Genomic DNA, 18,364 nt, shown 5'->3' on the forward strand with positions numbered 1-18,364 from the left:
ACACTTGTTTCAAGCACTTGTATGTGCTTATGTATATTTTAGAATAGTGTGGGTTTCATTCTAGTGTTTGTCTTATGTTTCAGAGCAGTGACAGAGAGCATTAACCAGCTCATCACCATTTGTACTCAGCAGGCTCCAGGCCAAAAGGAGTGTGACAATGCATTGCGTGAGCTACAGGTTAGCAAACATACCTTTTATCCTGGAAACCCTGTCAGACACAAACACACACACTATTTTTTTCCATTGGGCTGTGCAGTAATTGTTTTCTGTACAATCAGCTCTGCAGTGTTATTCATTTGCTAATGCCTGTCATGTCAAATCACAGACACTTGAGCTGATCCTCATTACTATATTGGCCATATTAAAAATTTAAAGTATATGCTCACTAATAAGCATCTGAAAGATGATGAGGGTTTAAACTTCATTATTTTAAAATCTTTATGCTCTCTTCCTCAGGCGGTTCGAGGAATGCTAGACAATCCCAATGAACCAGTCAGTGACCTTTCCTACTTTGACTGCATAGAGAGTGTAATGGAGAACTCCAAGGTAACAACTCTTAACAGTTCATTGAGCTGAATGACAGTATATCTTAACCCAAAATTAAATATTGTCTTTTTTTGTGTGTACCAGGTGTTGGGTGAGGCCATGGCAGGCATCTCACAACACTGTAAGACAGGAGACGTGCCTGCTTTTGGGGAAAGCGTGGGTGTGGCATCCAAAGCACTGTGTGGGCTGACTGAGGCTGCAGGCCAGGTGTGTGTATTATGTATACAAATAAGCTCTATATTTAAAACTATTTTTTATCCTAATTTAAAGCATGGGGATTAATACAGAATCACAATTGATGTTAGAATGCACCTTGAAGGTATTCAGTGAGCTCCAGACTTGTTAAACAATGTCAACATGCAATGCCTTATTTGTCATGCTGAAACAGGCACAACCCTTTCATAATGTTGCCACAAAGTATATTTATCTTCTATGAATTATTTATTGACCTTTTAGCAATGTGTGTAACTCAATTAGTAGGGGTGTCCATATACTTTTGGCCATATAGTATGAATACTTTATTATGTAAATATTTGAGGGAGTGTTATTATTGAAACTGTAGACTGTCCAATTAAGCTCTGCATACACAACCTAGGGGATTGTTCAAAGCTGTGATGTATTGAGTTTTTGTTTTACCCTGAAGGGGCAGTTGAAGCCTAGTGGTTAAGGTCTTGACTAGCAATCGAAAGGTTGCTGGTTTAAGCCCCACCACTGCCAGGTTGCCACTGTTGGGCCCCTGAGCAAGGCCTTTAATCCTCAATTACTTAAACAATATACTGTCTCAGTACTGTAAGTCGCTTCAGTTAAAAGCATCTGCTAAGTGCCGAAAATGTAAATGTAAGCTCTGACACGCTGACTTCTTGTCATATTCTTTACTAATTTGGTCTGCAGGCTTCATATCTGGTGGGTGTGTCAGACCCCAACAGTCAGTCAGGTCATCAGGGATTGGTGGACCCTATCCAATTTGCAAAAGCTAACCAGGCTATTCAGATGGCATGCCAGAGCCTGGTGGACTCAGCCAGCAGTCCATCCCAAGTAAGAAAATGTTCTTCATATTCTCTCTGTTGGTTACGGTATCCTAATGTAAAAAAAGATGCTTTTAATTTTTTGTTTTGTTGTGTGTGTGCTCACATGTGTGTATGCAATTGTAAATATTACATTCATCCACCTTAAAATTATGCTGATAATTATTATGTATTAAACTGAAGGTGACATATTTTTAAGTTTATATGAAAAACATCAACGCTCAGGTGGCACAGCGGTAAAAACACACGCTGGAACCAGAGCTGGGATCTCAAATACATTGGCCTGTTGGTTATATAGGGGTGGGGTATTGAGCCGAAAAAGGGACTGATGCAACTACGACCTCTGCTGGCTGATTGATGCCGCTTGCACAGAGACGGGGAGAGAGTGCGGATCAGGGTGTGTCTCTCCGTGTGCAGAGCTGGTCCGCAGCTGATCTCGTCTGGTGTAGGTGACAAAATGCATACAGCTGCTGCCCACGTGTCAGAGGAGGTGTGGGTTAGCTTCGTTCTTCTCATTCTGAGCTGGGACCGGCATTAGTGGAGAGAAAGCATGACGCAATCGGGCAGTTGGACGCTCTAAAAGTCGGGAGAAAAAGGGGAGAAAATACATAAACAAAAAAAACAGAAAACAAAACAAAAAAAATTATATATATATATATATTTTTTTTTTTTTATTAATTAATGAATTTATTTATTTATTTTTAGTCTAGTCTTGACAAATGCCCATGTGCACTGTTATTTAACCCTCATTCTTAGTACTTAGTGGAAAATCCTTTTTGCCTTGATAATCTCAAGAGGCTCTTTCAGTAAGTGCTAACAAGCTTCTGACTCCTCCTTTATGAAATGTTTGCCCACTCTTCTCCTGCAAAAGCTTCTAGCTCATTAAGGTTTGATGACTTTCATGCTGCATCTGCTTTCTTTGAACCCCACCAAAGATTTTCTAGACAATTTTAATCTGGTGACTGAGAAGGCCACTCTAGGATATTTAAGGACTGATTCTTTAACCAAGCTTTTGTTGACTTGGAAGTGTGCTTGCAATCATTGTCTTTTTGGAAAATCCCATTCCATTTCACAGCAGGAGGCAGAACATTCATCTCCAATATGCTTAGGTATTTCTGTACATCCATGATGCCAATCACAGGGTCAAGATTGCCAGTTCTTGCAGCAGAAAACATTTCCACATCATCACTGACCCACCTCCATGGTAATCCATGCTTGGGGATAGTATACTTTTGGTCATAAACCTTTCCTTTCTTATCTGTTGATGCATGCTCAATAATCCAGGTACACAAATCCACAAAGTTGAATCAGTTCATCTGGACACAAGTTTGTTGTAGAGAGACGTTTCGTCACTCAATCCGAATGACTTCTTCAGTCTGAGCTGGTGTTGAATACCCCAACCTTATATGCAGTTGATTTGCATAACGACCGATCACCACCCATTGCATAACAATGGAACCGGTGATCAGGTCCATATGAAATTCACAATGACCATTAATTACAATGGTCATGTGTGTCTTTCACACAAGATTGGGGTAAAGCTCCAATTACGGCGTTGTATGATGGTGAGAGATGTACTCTCAGGCCGGGAGGATTGTCGGGAACTGTACATCGGGGAAACTAAACAGCCTCTGGCGAAACGGATGGCCCAACATAGAAGATCGACCTCTTCTGGCCAGGACTCTGCAGTTCACACCCACCTGCAAGCCAGCGGCCACTCATTTAATGATGACGATGTGCAGATCCTTGACAAGGAGGAACGCTGGTTTGAACGTGCAGTCAAAGAGGCCATTTACGTGAAGAGGGAACGACCATCTCTGAACCGGGGAGGGGGCCTGAGAGTACATCTCTCACCATCATACAACGCCGTAATTGGAGCTTTACCCCAATCTTGTGTGAAAGACACACATGACCATTGTAATTAATGGTCATTGTGAATTTCATATGGACCTGATCACCGGTTCCATTGTTATGCAATGGGTGGTGATCGGTCGTTATGCAAATCAACTGCATATAAGGTTGGGGTATTCAACACCAGCTCAGACTGAAGAAGTCATTCGGATTGAGTGACGAAACGTATCTCTACAACAAACTTGCGTCCAGATGAACTGATTCAACTTTGTGCTTTCCTTTCTTACACCAGACAAAGCGCTGATCCAAATGGCCAAACAGTTACAGTTTAGATTCGTCAGTCCTCACAGAACTCTTCAAGCCTGTTCAACTTATTTCTGGACTAAATTTTGGTCATTCTCCAAAGTTTGGAACTTCCAGACAATACTCTTTATGATGCTTCTAGATGTTCAAGATGTTGCAATTCTTTTTATTCTTATTGCCCTTTTGGTGCAATGGAATGCTTCTTAGTTTAAACCATGGTTGCACCTCATTGAACACTTGAATCTTCAGGTGGTGTTTATATAACACATACGTCTGACACAAATTATGGGTGGTTATTGAGTTCCCAATGATTTAGTCATGTTATGTTGTAACCCAGCTTTAGGTCATACAGACTAGCTGTAGGTTTTAGGATCACATCACATAGGGCGAATATTTGATTCTTGTGAATAAGTGAGTTTTGTTGTTTTTTTATTTATGACTGTGTTTTTGTATAGGTGCTGTCGGCAGCCACAATTGTAGCCAAGCACACCTCAGCACTCTGCAATGCCTGCCGCCTAGCATCATCTAAAACGGCTAACCCAGTTGCCAGGAGGCATTTTGTGCAGTCAGCAAAAGAAGTGGCCAACACAACGGCCAACCTTGTTAAAACCATCAAAGTAAGATAAAAACAGTTCTGCTTTTAAGTTAATGTAGGCTATTAAAGTAAATTATGCATTTGCTTAAAGTACACTTAAAAACATGGCAAGTTTACTTGTCTTGATTGATTACTGATTGATACTACAGATAAGTATTGGACACGGTTTGACCGGTCCAGGTGGTCATTAATGTGGCACTTTTCGTGTGCATTTAAAAGACGGAGCATGACATTTTAGCTTAAATGTATAAGGTTTAACAATTTAACAGCAGTTGGTTATCTGACCTGTTAATGGTTTTCTAATTTTACCTTTATAAAATTTTGGTTAATCTGTATTATTTTGTCAGCTATTTTTATGTTTAATTATCTGCTATGATTAGAATATGATGATGATGATATCACAGCTTCAGTGTTTAAATTACTATTGCTTTTACCCATGCTAGTTTATTGGCAGTTAGCTGGTCTGCTAACCTTGGGGTATTAAAACATCCTTAGGTTGTATCCTAAACCAGACTATTGGTGCTTATTTAAGGAGCTATTTATTCATTACTAGGCAGCATGGTGGTTCAGTGGGTAGCACTGTTGCCTCACAGCAAGAAGGTCCTGGGTTTGATCTCCAGGTGGAGCGGTCCAGGTCCTTTCTGTGTGGAGTTTGCATGTTCTCCCCATGTCTGTGTGGGTTTCCTCTGGGAGCTCCGGTTTCCTCCCACAGTCCAAAGACATGCAAGTGAGGTGAATTGGAGATACGAAATTGTCCATGTTTTTTTACATTACACTGATGAATCATGTGTAATGAGTAACTACCGTTTCTATCAGACTCAGCTTTATTGTCATTCAACCACGTACATGATAGAACAAAATACAGTTACCCAGGCCTCGGTGTGTGCGACATGAATGAAATAAGAATAAACTAAGATAAGTATAAAAATAGAATAAACTAAGAAACTAAGAAAGTAAAAATTATTTACATTTTAAAGCATTGCACAAAGAACTGCAGCAGCAAAAACTTATGTTGATCTAAAGTGCATAATGGCAAAAACTATAGCAGCAAGACTAAGAAACTGTTGTTTAGTTTCATTAGCTCTGAAAAGCTAGAAAAAAAAAGCCTTCATCGTCATGAATGTAACCAAAGTGTAAAACATGACGTTAAAATCCTAATAAATAATAAATAAATAAATGTATTCATTACTATTTTAACTACTGCACATGGTTTGGGATGCAACCAAATTGATGTGCTGTTATATTTCAGTGCTTCTGATGCTACTGAGTTTGCTAAATACCATAAATCAGACAAACACTCAAGTTAAAATAATTTTTTTATTTTCAGTGACAACAGGTTTAAATATATAAATATCAAATAAAAAAAAAGAATTTTATAAGAGGTGTCCAAATTGTTTTAATTTATAAACACCATAATATTAATATATTTTTTAAAAATCTTAATAGAAATGTAAATATTTATGTGTACGAGAGCTCACTGTGCCCACCAGGGAAGCCCTGTCTCACAGTTTGAATACAAAATACAATACATCACAATAAACAAAATTTAAATACATATTTGATATTTGTAAATGTGGCAGTTGTAGGCTAGTGGCTAAGGTACTGGACTAGTAATCAAAAGGTCAGTGGTTCGAGCCCCACCCCTATCAGGTTGCCACTGAGCAAGACCCTTAACCCTCAGTTACTTAGATAATATACTGTCATGGTACTGTAAGTCGCTTTGGATAATTGTATTCATGTATACTCATTGATGCTAGTGTTGTTAACTAGGTCTGACTAGGTATATACAAATATACTTAGATTTCTTGGGAATTAAAAATAATAAAAGAATAATACATCTGTTACTGTATATTGTTCATTCTACTCTTTGCAGGGGTAGTTTAATCTTACACTCGTCTTACTTTAGTCTTACTGATCAATTTTTTCTCCCCTCAGGCTTTGGATGGGGATTTTTCAGATGAAAACCGAGAAAGATGCCGTGTTGCCACCACCCCTCTTATACAGGCTGTAGAGAATCTTGCCACATTTGCTTCTAACCCTGAGTTCGCCAGCATTCCTGCTCAGATAAGCAGCGAGGTGAGAGGATGTCGTTCAGTGCCACCTCAGATGCCTTTTTAATGTTGCGTATGTGTGCTGGTTCGTCTTTAAAGAGCATGTTCACATCAAAATTACAGCAGGTTCTCAGCAGCTCTTTGCTTTAGCCTGTTTCTTTATCCACTGTGCTTTTGTTTGGAATGTCTGATCAAATAGAACTGCTGAACACTCCCATAGCCTGCATGAATAACTAGGTTACTCTATTGCTTTGATCTAGTACCTTTAATGCTGTGCCAAAACAAAGTGGTTACTCTCGGTTTTGAAAGAACAAGACAGCCGTCGCATGATGTACTGCTTCCCCTTTTTGGGGGGGATTAACCAAGGTGAAATAGAGGTCACTAGTTTGACATTGTCCCTGAGACACAGTTCCTGTGTTTTTTCATCAGTTCAGTCAGTCTGACGGCTGTGTACGAAGGTTTGGGCAGCAGCTGGTGTGTCTGTGCAGAATGAGAAAAATCTGGCAGACACTGTACGCCTGAGCACATCTGACTTTATTATGCCTGTTTGTGGTTTTTGGTTTTATTCTCTTGGTATTTCCTTTACAGTTTTTAAGATTTGCTGTAATCATGTTTAAAAACATGGATTGATTTAGACTTGTGCTAAAGCTTGGGCTGCAAATCATGAAAGCATTTTTCAGAAAAAATAACCAGAACCCGAATAAAAATAGAAGTATATGTACTTAAATCACAACTCCAAATCAGAAAAAGTTGGGACAAAAGTTTCTTACCTTTATTGCAGACAGTATGAACCTGAGATATTTCATGTTTTAATAAACATCCATTCCTGCATTTCAGGCCTGCAACACATTCCAAAAAAAGTTGGGACAGTAAAGCATTTTCCACTTTGTAATGTTGCCATTACTTTTCACCACACTTAAAAGACGTTTGGCACCGAGGAGACCAAGTGATTTAGTGTTTCAGCTTTTATTTTGTCCCATTCTTCCTGCACACACGTCTTAAGTTGTGCAACAGTACGGGGTCGTCGTTGTCGCATCTATTGGGGACAGGTCAGGACTGCAGGCAGGCTAGTCTAGTACTTGTACCCTCTTCTTCCGCAGCCATGCCTTTGTAATGTTTGCAGCATGTGGTTTTGCATTGTCTTGTTAAAAAAATGCATGGGCATCCCTGGAAAAGATGACGTCTTGAAGGCAGCATATGTTGCTTTAAGATCTCAATGTACTTTTCTGCATTAATTCTGCCATCACAGAAGTGTAAATTACCTTTGCCAAGGGCACTGACACAGTTTAACAGTTTCAAAAGCACTAAATTGCCCCGTCCCAACTTTTTTGGAATGTGTTGCAGGTCTGAAATGCAGGAATGAAGGTTTATTAATAAATGAAATGAAGTTGAGCAGACAAAACATGAAATATCTCAGGTTCAAACTGTCTGCAATCAAATAAAAGTCAAAGTAAATGTAAGGAACACTGCATTTTTATTTTCTTTTATTTTATTTGCATTTTCCACACTGTCCCAACTTTTTCGGGGTTGTAAATACCCTAAAGAAGTACTTGAGAGTTATAATGTATTTTACTTTATAACTACACATACCTTGAACATGTTCATGTATTTTAATGCAGTAACAATATTATGTGTTAACTCCTTACTAAATTGTTTTTATCTCAGGGCTTGGCAGCTCAGGAACCAATCCTACGCTCAGCTCGCTCCATGCTGGATAGTTCCACCCAGCTTTTGAAAAGTGCTCGCTCTCTCATTCTCAACCCCAGAGACCCACCTACATGGTCGGTCCTTGCAGGCCACTCCCGCACCGTGTCCGACTCCATCAAGAGTCTTATCACCTCCATCAGGTTTGTTCAATCTTTACTCTATTACAGTTGTAGATGCTCAGAGGTTAAAGTTACATAAACATTACTTGAATAGAATCTATTTCACAATGTGATGCAGGCTAGAGGGTCTCAAAAAGCAGTACATGATGCCAAATTTTTAAGAGATTTAAATAGAGATGTGAAACAGAAATCTACCAGTCTAAAAAGGGCTACAAACACATTGCCAGGGCTCTGGGACTCCAGCAAACCACAATATTTACAAATTAAGAAAACATGGAGTGGTGATGAAATTTCCCAGGAATGACTGGCCTGCCAAAGGTTCACTACAAATGCAACCAGGAGGTCGCAAAAGAACCCAGACCTATACATGATTTCACTATAAGTAATACACTGGGCAAAAATGCCAACCATGGGAGGAGTGCAAACCACTGCAGACCCAGAAGGACACAAAGGCCTGTGTCGTATTTGCCAGAAATCATATAGATGACCTAAAATGGGCAGTTAATGCTGGAAAACCTTCTAATGAAGCCAAATTTAAACAATTCTGCAAAGAAGAATGAGCCAAAATTCATTCACAACAGTATAAAAGCCTTATATCAAGTTACTGCAAACGTTTGATTACAGTGGGCACTAGCACAACCAGTTATCTTTTTATCTTTTTCACAGTACAATATTTGTGGCACATTGTTTTCCATTCTTTGAGTGGGACATAATGTAAAATTGTAGTACAGAACTAAACTCGGTCATATTGTTCAAAATGATTACAAAACCTGTTGGGGTGAGAAATCATTATTATTAAAAATAATGTAACGCTATGAAACAACGTAAGCATTTTAATTAACTCTTAATTCACCTTCCATAGAATATTGTGTTGGATCAATGTAATTATATCAGCAGTTGGTAGAACTTAAAAACCTTAATGCAAAACATTGGCTTCATTTATTTATTTATTTTAAATTATTCATTTATTTATTTTTATTATTTGTTTTTTTTTATTTATTTAATATGGCCTTCTGTGTGGAGTTTGCATGTTCTCCTCATGTCCTCTGGGAGCTCCGGTTTCCTCCCACAGTCCAAAGACATGCAAATGAGGTAAATTGGAGATACAAAATTGTCCATGACTGTGTTTGACATTAAAGACTTGAACTGATGATTCTTGTGTAACCAGTAACTACCTGTCCTGTCATGAATGTAAAAAGTGTGTAAAATGTGACATTAAAATCCTAATAAATCATTTTAATGACCCACTGCTTTATTTTTATAGTGTATAACTTTTGGCTATGTTTCTTAATAATAGATGTTCCTCCACCGGTTTACCTTTTCCATTGCACTGACAGCTAAATCGCTGTCTTGGTGACAATGCGCTGGGCTGTCAACTGACATCCGATGCTCTTCGAGCGCAGTGTTTTGGTGAAAGTCTTTTAGGAGATTGATAAGGTACAACAGATGAGCTGATGTGAGATTACACAGAGGTCCGTGTTGATGTTTATAGTGCAAATGAGCTGATTTGGAATCAGTTACTGTAAGGATGTGTATATAAGGATGCGTTCTCAGCTAGAAGCCTGCTCAGCAGAAATCTGATCAGGAGACGGGATATGTGCCCACTTGGCTGCCCTCCAGATCCATCATTCTCCCCAATCTATCCACTCACAACTGGAGCTCAGCCAGCGGGTGCATATTAGTTTGTGCACGTGTCTGAGTGGGTGGAAATGTCTGCACTAATTTTTAATTCTTTTGCTTTTTGAAAACGGATCTGATGTCTAAATGCTTACAAGTGCAAAACTAAATTCCTCCACTCTTTTTCTATGCTGCTACAGGGACAAGGCTCCAGGCCAGCGGGAGTGCGACCACAGCATAGACGGCATCAACAAGTGCATCAGAGACATAGAACAAGCCTCCTTGGCCGCTGTGGGCCAGAGCCTGCCGTGCAGAGATGACATCTCTCTAGAGGTGCCAGGATCAGTCTTTATGATTGCTGCTATACTGTTTGTTTAAACATTTATACATTTTCAATCTTTTCCACTCATCCCAAAACATTTGCAAAGCCATGTCAGAGACAAATAGGCACTTTTCTGTACTTATGCTAAATAGTACAAAAGAACAGGCCCAAAACCTCTATGGTCTAGTCTCACTCAAAAGAACTGCTGGGATTGAAAACAAGGCTGCCATTTGAACATTTTTGTATCTAAGTTCATTAGACAACAAACCGTGGACTCGTGAGCAATGAAAATGGACCTGTGAGCAATAGGGATTTATTGTTGGGAAAAAGCCAAATGATGCTTTTAACCGACAATGTCAGCTGCCTACTGATCATTAAAGTGGGGGGATTAAAAACAGTATTAGCAATCAACCTAAATATTGGTAGATCTATTAATTCCTTGGCATAATCATATTACAATAATTTTTCCGAACCACAAGCACCCTGTGTCCACCTATTCCCATTAACCCTCAAAACAGAATGGGAAGTTCTGGATAGCAAATTATGGAGTAGATTTCAATCTGCCAACATTGTATCTGTATTTTATTATTGTAATAATATGTGTGTGTATATATACACATAACATTAAAACCACCTCCTAGATCAAAACCACCTACACACATTGTCCATTTTATTGGCTTACCGTATAGAAGCACTTTGTAGTTCTACAATTACTGACTGTAGTCCATCTGTTTCTCTGCATGCTTTGTTAGCCCCCTTTCATGCTGTTCTTCAATGGACAGGACTCTCCCAGGACCACTACAGAGCAGGTATTATTTGGGTGGTGGATCATTCTTAGCACACCATTGACATGGTGGTGGTGTGTTAGTGTGTGTTGTGCTGGTATGAGTGGATCAGACACAGCAGCGCTGATGGAGTTTTTAAACACCTCACTGTCACTGCTGGACTAAGAAGAGTCCACCAACCAAAAATATATCCAGCCAACAGTGCCCCTGTGGGCATCGTTTTGTGACCACTGACGAAGGTCTAGAAGATGACCAACTCAAACAGCAGCAATAGATGACGATCGTCTCTGACTTTACATCTACAAGGTGAACCAACTAGGTAGGAGTGTCTAATAGAGTGGACAGTGAGTGGACACGGTATTTAAAAACTCCAGCAACGCTGCTGTTTCTGTCCACTCATACCAGCACAACACACACCAACACACCACCACCATGTCAGTGTCACTGCAGTGCTGAGAATCATCCACCGCCTAAATAATACCTGCTCTGTGGGGGTCCTGATCATTGAAGAAAAAGCAGGCTAAAAATGTATGTAGAGAAACAGATGGACTCCAGTCAGTAATTGTAGAACTACAAAGTGCTTCTATATGGTAAGTGGAGCTGATAAATGGACAGTGAGTGTAGAAACAAGGACCACATCCTGTTTAATGTTATGTTATGGCTGATCGGTGTATATTCATACAAAACTGGTCATGATAGATGTATTACTGTTCATCAACTTTGCAATACAATACTGAAGAACTAAACTTTAAACACCTAATTTGTTTGTGCTGATCCTGTCATACTAATGACAGTCACTTTGTCATACTGATGAATAAAGGCTTGTAGTGACCAATGTGTGATGGTGTTAATTGTACTGAGTGCACTAAGTTGGCTGTTTTGGTGGTTCTGCAGGCTGTACAGGAACAGGTCACTTCTGCTGTGCAGGAAATTGGTCATCTGATCGAACCCATCTCCACTGCAGCTCGCGGGGAGGCCGCCCAGCTAGGACACAAGGCGAGACACACAAACTGGCTATTGTTTTGATAATTGACATTAAATCATCTGTCTTTGTCATACTTGTGAAACTATGCATTAATATGTGCAGTTTTTTTATTCTGTTTTAGGTGAGTCAGCTGGCCAGCTATTTTGAGCCACTTATTGTGGCCTCGGTGGGACTTGCCTCTAAGCACATGGACCACCAGCAACAGATGAACATTTTGGACCAGACCAAGACCCTTGCTGAGTCATCGCTGCAGATGCTCTATGCTGCGAAAGAGGGAGGGGGAAACCCCAAGGTACATTAGGGATCAATCTCTTAACACATGCAAACACATGGAGTGAATTCTGAGATCAGATCAAATGGTAGTTTGAATAATAAATCAGTGAGTCATGCATATGGTATTTCTTTATATATTAAAAATGGGGAGGAAACTAATCCTAGACCACTAGCAAAGTTGTATTAATAGTATCTATTCTGTACACGCAGATCAGCCAAACATTAGGACCACTGCCCAGTTATGTACATAGCATGTTTCATAACAATTGTGCATGTCAGAATCAGGTATATGTTAAATGCTGGGCTAATAGTAGTCATTAAACACAGCAGTTATCAGTGACTTTGATAAAATTCTCAGTAAGAAACCTTATTCTGTAATAACCAACAGTGGTCTGAGTAGGGACATGATACGAACCGCCAGCAAGTTGTTGGCCTGCCAAGAATCATTGATACCAGAGGACGGGAGGGCCAACAAAAGGCATAGTTTTTACAGTGGGTTTGAGGTAAATGTGGCAACACACATGGTCTGTCTGAACCCAGTGATCTGCCTTGCTGCATACTGAGAAGATTCTAATGAGACATAGAACTTATATGGCAGATTATCTGAACTCACTACTTAGACAGCGATTATGGCGATTACGTCACTGCAGTTTTTGCTGACTAAGCTAACACAGTTAGCCTCAGGCCAGTCAAACCAATGGGCTGAGGTGTCACAACCCGCTAGCATGCCAGCTAACATCTCCCTCCGAGTACTGAAAACGGGTTAAACTGTCACTGACGAGCCCAAATTTTCTAATAAATTACACTTGTACACCTTTATACAAATTAAAAATCAAGAATTTATTTACATTTGAAAATAACGTTTGTTGCGCCGTATTCGCCTGCCATTATTGTAAAAATTTTTTTTTTTTTTTAAGAAAAGTTGTGCCGCTGGGGTTGCCTTTAGCACTACGGAAGCATTGGATGTTCCCTCATTATTCAGTCAGATTATAGCTTTGAAATAAGGCACCTTAGTAGGCAGCGTTTTAAGGCATCTAAGAATTTGGACAGCCTTCTTCTCAGGAATGCGCTTAGGATAATGTAAAATGCTGTCTATGTAGGGAGCTTACTAGGTTTTCAGACAGACCCACAGTGCATCAAACCTTATTGTGTATGGGTCAAAGGCCAGTCGAGTAGTCTTCATGCTAATTACTATCCACCAGTAAAAGCACCTACAGTAGACATGCAGGCATCGGAACTAGACATTGAAGTAATTGAAGGTTGACTGGTTTGATGAATCCTGTTTTGTTGTGGATAACCAAGCTTATGTGAAAATGTAAATGTATGTGCATAGAAATGACACTGGGATACATTGTAGGTCAATTCACCTTGCATTTTACAGAAGTTGAAAGATGTCCTGTTAATGTCCTTGTTCCAGATAGCACGAGAAAACACCCTTAGATGTCTGTGGAATCCATGTCCATGATTTTGACAACATATTAGATGGGTGGTTCTAATGTTTTGACCTATCTGTGAAAATATACACTTTTTGGAGTTTATGTGCAGTTACTTATCCTCTCTTCACACATGTGGGTTTTAATTAGGCCTTGTGATATGCAACTTATAACTGAATAAGTTTGAACATTCACTCACATACACATGCGCTGTCATGTCCCATCTAGGCAGCCCATACTCATGATGCAATAGCTGAGGCAGCACAGCTAATGAAGGAGGCAGTGGATGATATCATGGTGACTCTAAACGAGGCAGCGAGTGAGGGAGGAATGGTGGGAGGAATGGTAGAATCCATTGCTGAGGCCATGGGACGGGTAAGTGCACCAATAAAGTATAAACAGCATGTACGCCAGCATTCACTTCAGTATTATAGAAACAAAATCGTAAGAATTTAACAGGGAAGTTGAATGAAAACTCTTATTAACCACATATTAACCTTATATCTGTTTAGACAAGAATTATTACTTTTAGAAATAATAAAACAAAAAAACATCAATATATATGTTTATTACTGATAAACTTAGGTATTGTTTTTGGTAATGGATTTTTAAACCCTTATGTATGCGTAATCAAACTGTATGTTGGCGGTATGAGCAGTGTTTGCACGTCTGCCAGCAGCCTGGCTCTTCATGCTGGGTGCCAAGAACAGAGATTGGTTGTGGATGCTTGGAAGGGCTATTTTTCAGCAGTTGTTATTAGAAAAACTGCAGGAGCCTTTTAACGCTCAGAAACTGGGTGTATCCAGCTGTCATTCACTCACACCGAGACCGTCACTGAGACCGTAGCCCTCCATGGAGCTCATTATTAGGTTCCGTTTGATCCTATGCCACACTCCGTCTCATTCATGTGTGTCTACAGTCTTTCATTATGTTGTCAGAAAGACACATGGATGAGGACGATGGCAACAATGGGAACATAGTTGCTAATTAATGTTTCATTTTTCATAGACGGTAATTAACAGTGAGAGCATTTTTAGTTTAAGTCAACTCTCTAAGATTGATGCTAAAATCACTATTATTTAAGTCTTTTATTCTTCTTTTTGTTGTTCTTTTTCAGATGGATGAGGGTACTCCTCCAGAACCACATGGTACATTTGTGGATTACCAGACAACCATGGTAAAATTTTCCAAGGCTATTGCTATCACAGCACAGGAGATGGTGAGTAGCTTGTCATGTTAAGCTCTTAATGTTTTCAGCAGTCTTTTCTAAACACCTGCTGCTTACAGACTCAGATTTTTTAAATAAGCCGGTGCATCTGTTGATGTGTTTATGCTTTGTCTAGAGAGTTTATGTTATGTCTGGAAAAGAAATGCGAACCTGTAGGATACATCTGTTGTCCAGACACATACAGTTTGCCACCATGTTGCTGTGTTGCAGATGACAAAGTCAGTGACGTGTCAGGAGGAACTGGGTGGCCTTGCATCTCAGGTGACGATGGATTACATCCAGCTGGCACAGCAGGGGCGCCTAGCAGCCACTACAGCTGAACAAGAAGAGGTGAGTACAACACTGGAGAGATATCATGTCAACAGATTAGTGGACACTTACAAGCCATATACACAAAACCATGTTATGAATATAAAGTAATTGGGAAACAAGTGGTTGAGCATTTTTGGTTTGAAACAGGTAAATTATACATTGATCAACCATAACATTAAAACCACCTCCTTGTTTCCACTCACTGTCCATTTTATCAGCTCCACTTACCATATAGAAGCACTTTGTAGTTCTAAAATTACTGGCTGTAGTCCATGTATTTCTCTACATACTTTTTTAGCCTGCTTTCACCCTGTTCTTCAATGGTCAGGACCACCACAGAGCAGGTATTATTTAGGTGGTGGATGATTCTCAGCACTGCAGTGACAATGACATGGTGGTGGTGTGTTAGTGTGTGTTGTGCTGGTATGAGTGGATCAGACACAGCAACTTAACCCTAACCCTAGAGTTAGAGTTATTAAATACTGTGTCCACTCACTGTCCACTCTATTAGACACTCCTACCTAGTTGGTCCACCTTGTAGATGTAAAGTCAGAGACGATCGTCATCTATTGCTGCTGTTTGAGTTGGTCATCTTCTAGACCTTCATCAGCGGTCACAGGACGCTGCCCATGGGGCACTGTTGGCTGGATATATTTTTGGTTGGTGGACTATCCTCAGTCCAGCAGTGACAGTGAGGTGTTTAAAAACTCCATCAGTGCTGCTGTGTCTTATCCACTCATACCAGCACAACACACACTAACACACCACCACTGCAGTGCTGAGAATGATCCACTACCCAAATAATACCTACTCTGTAGTGGTTCTGGGAGAGTCCTAACCATTGAAGGACAGCATGAAAAGGGGCTTACAAAGCATGCAGAGAAACAGATGGACTACAGTCAGTAATTGTAGAACTACAAAGTGCTTCTATATGGTAAGTGGAGCTAATAACATGGACAGTGAGTGTAGAAACAAGGAAGTGGTTTTAATGTTATGGCTGATCGGTGTATATAAAAATAGATAACAATGCTATATAAAATTGTGCTTTGTTTTTATCATAAAAGGTGTTGATTATTTAGAAAGTGAAAGGGCTTCCTGAGAAAAAGCTACAAGGCAAAAGCAAGCACCTTTATTATCTCTATCAGTACAATTAGTTTGACAGTCGGCCAGTTGGAAGTTCAGAGAACCACAAAATCATTCCCAGACAGGTGGACCTCGCAAAATTTCACATAGTGGTCTAAGATTAGTTAGTAGGCCGAAAACGTGTGATGTTTTACAGCAACAGTTACATAGTAAACAGTAAGCAGTAAACTGCACCTCAAAAATTTGTTCCTACACCCCATGCAAAATGCTTATCTCAGATTTTTGAATTCCTCCCAATTACCCGATTGCATTATACTTCCTCTCTACTGATGTTGATCTCCACCCTGAGACTGACACACACCCCCTCCGACACGTGTGCAGTAGCCAACTGCATCTTTTCACCTGCACAAGGTGAGTTCATATGCGGATCAGCTTTGGGGACGGAGAGCCACATCTTACTCCACGTTATCCATTGTCTCTGTGCATGTTCCATCAATCAGCCGGCAGAGGTCGTAATTACATAGGTTATGAGGTTCTGTCCAGCAAGCCCCCCCATCCCCCCCCCCCCCCCCCCCCCCCCAACAACAGCCAATTGTTGTTTGTGTAGGTGCCCAGCCTGCCAGATAGCAGAGCTGAATTTCAAACCGACGAGTTCGAAATGTCAGCTCTGGTGTGCTAGCGTGATTTACCGCTGCCCCACCTAAGCGCTGTGAATTAGCATTTTGACAAGTCTGAACAATGGTCAGATATAAAAAAACAAAAGTTTGGCAGTAATTCAGCTTGACATATTTGTTAAAAGATGTGTTTTGGTAATTAATCCCTTACCCACAGTGACCTATTTAAGTGGAAGCACCATGATAAAGAGGGCAAGTGTTAATGGGCCATTACTCGTTGTTAAATTAAGTAATGTAGTTAATGGAGTTTGAGTAAGGCAACAGCCCTAGAAATAAACCACAAATAACTCTGTCTCGCTTTTCAAAAACATGATAAAGGTGTTTGCTTTTTAGGCTAGCCAGTCTCCTGACTTGAATTCCATTGAATAGTTATGGGTGATTTTAAAGATGAATCCTCATCCACAAGTATTTACAAAGAGAACTGAAAGTCTCTGTTTGTGTCTTCTATAAAAAATGCTAAACAAAACGGTTTTGCCTCCACCATCATTGTGACCAAAGTTTAACTTAGTGGCAGAAATGTATAAACCTTGAGCTTGGAGAAGGAAAAGGCATTAAATATCAACACCAAAATCTAAACCCATGGTGATTTGAGCATTCCAACTGGAGCTGCTTTTCTGCTTTGCGGCTGGAAAGCTTGCAATAATTGATAGCAGATGATTGGTCCATCACCAACAACTAGTAGTTGTATGCAGCAAGACAAGAATTTAAACACTTGAGTAAATCAACAACAAAACTGAGTAAAAAGACGATATAGTCATGTCTGAACTACCAACATAAACCTGAACCTTTGACAGCCAGCAGCGTGAGTGAATCTGTGTGTTCAATATATGAATATATGTCAATTATTATGACATTCTGTGTGGAGTTTACATGTTCTCCCCATGTCTGAGTGGGTTTCCTCTGGGAGCTCCAGTTTCCTCCTACAGTTTAAAGACATGCAAGTGAGGTGAATTGAAGATACAAAACTGTTCATGACTGTTTTTGACTTGAAGTGATAAATTGTGTAAACAGTAACAACTGATCCTATCATGAATGTACCCATGAATATGTGTAAAACATGACGGTGAAATCCTAATAAATAAATAAATTATGACTTGGAAATAAAGGACTGACCACATTTTCTGTGTGGTCAAAAAACTTGTACATCTAATGTCACTTTGTTCATGTACATTCTAATCTCCAACAAGAGTGCGTATCCAGAGTCTGCGAGCTACCATTACTCCTCAATAGCCTTTACATAATCAGCTGCTGCTGTAACCATAGTGACTATGCACCCCCACAAGCCTTAAAAGCCTGTGGTAAGGTGGTAATGAAGCACCACCTACCCATGGATCTATGTATTAAGGAAGTAAAGGTGTAGTACCATCCAGCTCACTCACCCACGCTTGCCGTCTTTTCATTATTTACCCATCGGCCCTCGTGTGAAGAAGCAAGGCAGTCTAGGAAATTATAACC

The 18,364-nt window shown here is 39.9% G+C and overlaps 1 protein-coding gene across 1 annotated transcript in view; it reads left to right on the forward strand.

The window, feature by feature from the left end:
* Positions 1-18,364, forward strand: part of tln2b (talin 2b) — a 265,448-nt gene that overhangs the window by 207,324 nt on the left and 39,760 nt on the right. Inside the window, exons 32-44 of the mRNA XM_062991879.1 lie at positions 84-177; positions 457-546; positions 631-753; positions 1,438-1,581; positions 4,181-4,342; positions 6,256-6,396; positions 8,037-8,218; positions 10,015-10,147; positions 11,816-11,917; positions 12,028-12,198; positions 13,841-13,987; positions 14,730-14,831; positions 15,051-15,170. Coding sequence (XP_062847949.1) covers positions 84-177; positions 457-546; positions 631-753; positions 1,438-1,581; positions 4,181-4,342; positions 6,256-6,396; positions 8,037-8,218; positions 10,015-10,147; positions 11,816-11,917; positions 12,028-12,198; positions 13,841-13,987; positions 14,730-14,831; positions 15,051-15,170 — 1,711 coding nt within the window. The remainder of the gene's footprint in view (positions 1-83; positions 178-456; positions 547-630; positions 754-1,437; positions 1,582-4,180; positions 4,343-6,255; positions 6,397-8,036; positions 8,219-10,014; positions 10,148-11,815; positions 11,918-12,027; positions 12,199-13,840; positions 13,988-14,729; positions 14,832-15,050; positions 15,171-18,364) is intronic.

Source organism: Trichomycterus rosablanca, chromosome 1 (genome assembly GCF_030014385.1).
Source record: "Trichomycterus rosablanca isolate fTriRos1 chromosome 1, fTriRos1.hap1, whole genome shotgun sequence".
Lineage (NCBI taxonomy): Eukaryota > Metazoa > Chordata > Actinopteri > Siluriformes > Trichomycteridae > Trichomycterus > Trichomycterus rosablanca.